Consider the following 6,213-nt stretch of genomic DNA (forward strand, 5'->3'; position numbering starts at 1 on the left):
AGGCACTCCAGGCCTCAGCCTGGCATGCAGTTCTTCTTGTTCACTCTTTCCTCTCCCAGTCAAATGGGGAGTCCCCTGATGGCAGCAATCGTGCTAACTGATGGCAGCAATCATGTTCCATGTCCCTGTATTTTCCACTCTGGGGACAGAACTGTAACTGAGGAGGCAGTGGTCAGAAGGGGCCTGCTGACGGAAATCGCGAAAATAATTTTGGTTTCATAATGAATGCCCAGCAGCCTGATGACACAATGAACACCACAAAAAGAATGGTGATAATGTTTAATAGTTCGTAGCTACAGTATCAAGTTTTGTATGTATAAATACAGGTACACACCATAAATATCCATACGGCAAGATATCTGCCCCTCAACAGACAAAAAGCATCTTTGCAGCTAAATAATACTGAAGACAAACCGATCCTGAGGTAATTTTTCATCTAAAGTGACTACAGCCTCTATCAAAACATTCTTACTGTAAAGTTCAAGTGGATATGAAAGCCTCGTCTCATAACCAAAAAGCGTAACTTTAACTAATACACGTTTTCAAACTGAAGCAAAAAAAAATATTTTAATCATAAATAGGTAAAATAAATAAAATTATTCTTGCTGAAACTCAATCATGATATTATTACTTCTTTTTTATATATCTGGGGACTTCTTTGATAACCTGGCCTTTTAACAATAAAAGTGAGATCAATGAAAACTTTCTCAGAATCTACATACTATTCTAATGCAAGTTCCACATATATGTAATTTTTATGCATTTTTATTCTGGATAAGCAATCAAGCCATTCTCTTTATTTAAAAAAGTATATCCCAACTTTGTAAAACTTGCTTAATTTCTCTTAAAAGATCACTTCTTAGAAGATGGACACTGACTAGTATGAGAAGGGCATTTTACAGATTTTGGAAATGTCTCTAGAAATACATTGTTCTTCTTACCAAGCGACTTTAGAATATTTGTTTTACTAAGTGTTAATTATAGCAGTAGAAAGTCTAAATCACTTTTTTTCCTCCTTTATTTCTCATTATACAAAATCCCCATGCTCTTATTGCTTTAACATTGTACCTGCAAGAATCTGACTGGCACCAAGTAACACCTCGATTTACAAGTATCAAAGTACAGACTTTCCAGTTATGACACCCAGAAACATAATTCAGTGAAGGGTCATCCCAAGAGAGGCAATACATTCTGAATCAAAAGAAACAAGCTTTCAAATAATTTTATATTTTGTAGTGACCTATGGAATCAACATTCACTATGTTGTTCTCAGAATGAAATCTTTAAACAAGAGAGTATATAAACCCAATATTACACATCACTTTGAAGTCGTCATCCAAAAATAAAAACCAACACTAAACATATTGTTTCTCTGCCCCTGACCACAGGCCATTCATTTGCCGACTCCTCTTACAGTAGGCTAGACAGCAACCTTCAACAAAATTACCAGAATAATCTTCGAAGTAAAAACAAAATGCGTAATTAATTCCTTACTTTTCAAAGCTCCTTGATTCTTGCTTTAAAATAAACAAAGTGGTTTTCTAACATTCTCACAGCCCCCCCCAAAAAAGGACTTCTGCAAAATCTCCATCAGACATCCATTTTTAATGTATCATCTTGGCTTCCGAGGGCATCCAAAAAGCAAGTGAAAGCTCGCTCCCAATCTTCTCCATTACAAGGCATTTCTTCTAACCGATGAAATCTGCACCTATCGGGAAATCTTCCATTTTAAAAAAGAATCTATCGATGAAATTTGCACCATTTCAGCAATCTTTCGTTTTCAAAGAATCTCGTCATTCAAAAGTTCCAAAGCAATCAGGTTCCTGAGCGGAAGAGTTTGGATAACAGATTCAGAAGTTTCTGCCGGAAATTCAGTTTGTCTCCAAATTTCCTGAGCTGAATGGCACACTCCACTTCGAGCTCTGAAAAAGAAAAGAAAAGCCACAAAACTTACACTGACACTAAAAACTGCAACCAGCAAGAGTTAAAATGCCCATCCAAGGGACAAGCTGAGTATTTACTCGGTGAAGTATTTATCTTCATTTTAGCTTTATGTACACCCATTTTCTGAATGTGAGAAAGGTGACTTAGCTTGCACCCACACACCACACCCTAACACACTGTGACTCATAAATAAAAAAGGAATAAGAGTAAGAATAAAGACATTTACTTTGAAATCTTTTTTTTTAATATTTTATTTATCTATTTGACAGAGAAAGAGAGAGAGCACAAGCAAGGGGAGCTACAGGCAGAGGGAGAGGGAGAAGTAGACTCCATCCCAGGACCCGGGGATCTTGACCTGATGCAGATGCTTATTAACCAGGGCCACCCAGGCACCCCAGGATTTACTTTTTAAATGGCAGTAATTCACAGCTCAGACTATGCCTTCATTCATAGACAAATCTAAACGTGCTCTTACACTCATTGCAAAAGACTGAAATTTTCTCATAAGACTCATAAAACCTTGTAGCAAAAGTAAGTCCACATTCTCTAAAATACCTTAGCAATTTATATTTGCCAATTAAACCAATTTCTTCCTACAAACCGAATTCCTACCAATCCATTGCCTTTATTGAGTGAAGCAGAAGAATTTTAATTTACAAGTTTACTGCTTTTTAGAAGTGAGATGTTGTAATTAAATGAATATTAATTTAAGAAAAAGGATTCCAAAAAAAAAAAGAAAGAAGAAAGAAAGAAAGAAAGAAAGAAAGAAGAAAGAAAGAAAGAAAGAAAGAGGATTCCGAGGGGGCTTTAGGAGAAAACATGATCTGTCACTAAAAGGGCGGGGGGGGGGGGGTTGTGGACAGAACTAGCTGCTGGTGGTCTCCTTAATCTTTCTGTTAATTATATTTCTATAAATGTAGTAATAAAAAACTGACACTACATGAGGTGAGAGATGTTAAGTAAACCTATTTGGCAATCACACAATATACACATACGAAATCATCATTATTTGATGCATACATAAATCAAAGCTAATGCAATGTGATATGTCACATCTCAGTAAAAGAAAAAAGAAAGTATTACTACCTAATGGAATATAAGAGGTCCCTTTCTGCTGTCCTGTATTATGAACAAAGATAAATGCTCAGGTTAGGCCTCCCTAAAACTGTAGAATTCTTTAACTTCACAAAAGGTGGGCAAAGCTTTTTGCCTCCCAAGTGGGAGCCAGAGATACACAGGGTGCCAACTTAGTCAGGGCCAGATTGTCAATGCATCACTTCCTCTGCACTCCTCAAGGACTCTGTAAAATGAAACTAAGTGCAGGGCACTTAGGTGGCTCAATTGGTTAACCCTCTGCTTTTGGCTCAGGTCATGATCTCAGGGGCGTGGGATGGAGGCCAAAGTAGGGCTCCTGGCTCAACCAGGGGTCTGCTTCTCCCTCTGCCCCTCCTCCCCCTTGTGCTCTCTCAAATAAGTTAATAAACTAAAGGGACCATTACTATCTGATGCAATATGCACCGCTACAGCCCACCCACCCCCTTAGCAGATAGCTGCCTTATTTGGTAAGATTTACAAGGGGGGAGGGTTATATCGAGGGAGGAGGACAGTGGATGGATTACAAAGCCCTGGAGACCAACTCTCATTTCTGCAACTACTAACGACTTAAGAAACAGAACTACAGACGACCACAGTCGTCCTCACTTCCCTAACTCTCCAGGACTGCAATCGTCCTGGCCTCCCTAATTCCCCAAGACCTCCATCGTCCTCACCTCCATCGTCCTCGCCTCCATCGTCCTTGCCTCCCTAACTCCCCAGGTCCTCCATCGTCCTCGCCTCCCTAACTCCCCGGGACCTCCATCGTCCTCGCCTCCATCGTCCTCGCCTCCCTAACTCCCCAGGACCTCCATCGTCCTCACCTCCATCGTCCTCGCCTCCCTAACTCCCCAGGACCTCCATCGTCCTCACCTCCATCGTCCTCGCCTCCCTAACTCCCAGGACCTCCATCGTCCTCACCTCCATCGTCCCGGCCTCCTAACTCCCCAGGACCTCCATCGTCCTCACCTCCATCGTCCTCGCCTCCCTAACTCCCAGGACCTCCATCGTCCTCACCTCCATCGTCCTCGCCTCCCTAACTCCCCAGGACCTCCATCGTCCTCACCTCCATCGTCCCGGCCTCCCTAACTCCCCAGGACCTCCATCGTCCTCACCTCCATCGTCCTCGCCTCCCTAACTCCCCAGGACCTCCATCGTCCTCACCTCCATCGTCCCGGCCTCCCTAACTCCCCAGGACCTCCATCGTCCTCACCTCCATCGTCCTCGCCTCCCTAACTCCCCAGGACCTCCATCGTCCTCACCTCCATCGTCCCGGCCTCCCTAACTCCCCAGGACCTCCATCGTCCTCACCTCCATCGTCCTCGCCTCCCTAACTCCCCAGGACCTCCATCGTCCTCACCTCCATCGTCCCGGCCTCCCTAACTCCCCAGGACCTCCATCGTCCTCACCTCCATCGTCCTCGCCTCCCTAACTCCCCAGGACCTCCATCGTCCTCACCTCCATCGTCCTCGCCTCCCTAACTCCCCAGGACCTCCATCGTCCTCACCTCCATCGTCCCGGCCTCCCTAACTCCCCAGGACCCCCGCCGTCCTCGCCTCCCTGACCTCCACCAGTCCTCCGCGGAAGGGAGGATCTAGCCTACTGCTCGGTGGGGGACCGAGGGCTGCAACCCTCAGAGCGAGCCCCGGCCCCCGCTGCGGAGGCAAAGGGCGGCTCCGGGGGCGCCAGGGCCCGGACAGCTCCCGGAGCCTCCCCCGCGCGCAGCCTCCCCGCGGCGGCCGGCGCGCCCCTGCACTTTCCCTCCCCCGGGCCGGGGCGGGGACGCGACGCATCTCGCGGGAGAGCTGCCCCGCCGCCGCCGCCGCCCTCCCGACCCGCGTCCCTCGAGGCCTCCAGCAGCCTGGGGAGCACCGGGGCCCGGCGGCTCCTCACCTTCGGGGGCCCGCGTGGGGCCGGGCTGCGCGCTCTTGCGCGCCTTCCTGCCGGGCATCTCCGCCAGCGGCCGCGGGGAGCTGCAGCGCACGACGCCCTGCGCCTGGGGACCAGCACGAGCACCTCGGGGCACAGGCGCGCCGGACCGCGGGCAGGACCCGAGGGGCCGCTCCGGTCGCCGCTCGCCGCTCGCTGCTCGCTTTGCGCGTTCGCGCGCCGGCGCCCTCCTCTTATGGGGCGGCCCCGGGGACCGTGACGCAGCGAAACTTGGCTCTGCGCCCGCCCCCGCCCCGCCCCCGAGGTCGCTGCGGGGGGACGTGCCCGGGCCGGTGGACCCTCCCGCCCCGCAGCCCTGCCTTCCCCGGCGGGCCCGGAGCGGGGCGGGGGGGGATCCCGGCGGGGGACCCCGCCCCCCCCCATCCTCCCCCCTTGTCCCCCCCCCCCCCGGACAGCTGCGGCGGTGGCGGAGTCGGGAAGCCGCGAGCCGGGCAGGCCCTCCTAGCGGGAAGGCGGTGCGGGTGCGGGCAGGGCGCTGGGTCCTTATCGTAACCGGCAATTAGGGACTCGGGGCAGGACCCGGAAAGACAGCAGCAAAGGGGAGCTGGGACTCGGAGGGAACGGGTGGCTGCGGGGGTTGAAATGGAGAAAACGTCCATAACAGCAAAGAGGATGCCAGGGGCACGTGACGAAAGTACCACATTGAAACCCTGGAGCCGGCCAGCAAACGGCGGTTTGACTTGGGAGGTGGGAGGTGGGAGGTGGGAGGTGGGAGGTGGGACGTGTGAGTGTGAGTGTGAGTGTGAGTGTGAGTGTGAGTGTGTGTGTAGAGGCGGGCGAGGGGCGAGGGCTTTGCCTGCCCCGCTCAGAAGTGCGTGCGGCGCGCTCCCCCTGCACAGGTGGCTGTCACTCCACCTCGGGACGCCGCTTAGTGACACAGCAAGAGGACAGGCCACCGTACAGGAAAGCTTCAAATGCTTCTGTAAAAGGGGAGGGGAGGTATCGGAGAACTGGAAGCCTACACGGTGTTTGGCGGGTCCTCGGATAATTCCATTAGGATAAAGAGGAGGGGGAGTTTGGACTAAGTTAGCAGGTGTTGAGGGCCGCTTGGTGGAAAAGGCTTGGGCACGCATTTTTCTCATTGCGTCCTCAGAACGACGCCCCGAAGCTGCCACTCGTACCATACAGGCCACTTTACAGGTGTGAAAACTGGTTTACTGACATCAAGGGAATTGCTGGAACGCACGTTGGCAGAAAGCTGTGGCAGGATCTGAACCCGGTCGGGCC

General features: G+C 50.3%; 1 protein-coding gene across 1 annotated transcript; it reads right to left on the reverse strand.

The window, feature by feature from the left end:
• Window positions 1-265: 265 nt before the first annotated feature.
• Window positions 266-5,137, reverse strand: LOC129514545 (phorbol-12-myristate-13-acetate-induced protein 1). The gene is made up of 2 exons (XM_055333208.1): window positions 4,930-5,137; window positions 266-1,922 (listed from the first exon to the last, which is right to left on the reverse strand). The coding sequence occupies exons 1-2, from the start codon at window positions 4,985-4,987 to the stop codon at window positions 1,816-1,818; spliced, it is 165 nt and encodes a 54-aa protein (XP_055189183.1). The 5' UTR covers window positions 4,988-5,137; the 3' UTR covers window positions 266-1,815.
• Window positions 5,138-6,213: the final 1,076 nt, after the last annotated feature.

The sequence above is a fragment of the Nyctereutes procyonoides genome, unplaced genomic scaffold (genome assembly GCF_905146905.1).
Source record: "Nyctereutes procyonoides isolate TBG_1078 unplaced genomic scaffold, NYPRO_anot_genome, whole genome shotgun sequence".
Classification (NCBI taxonomy): Eukaryota; Metazoa; Chordata; class Mammalia; order Carnivora; family Canidae; genus Nyctereutes; species Nyctereutes procyonoides.

Bases quoted from the DNA above. Each gene is read 5' to 3' on its own strand.
- LOC129514545 (XM_055333208.1), bottom strand. From the start codon at position 4,987: ATGCCCGGCAGGAAGGCGCGCAAGAGCGCGCAGCCCGGCCCCACGCGG. The intron at 1,923-4,929 runs GTGAGGAGCCGC...TTTCTTTTTCAG, and splicing joins CCCCACGCGGGCCCCCGAAG to AGCTCGAAGTGGAGTGTGCC.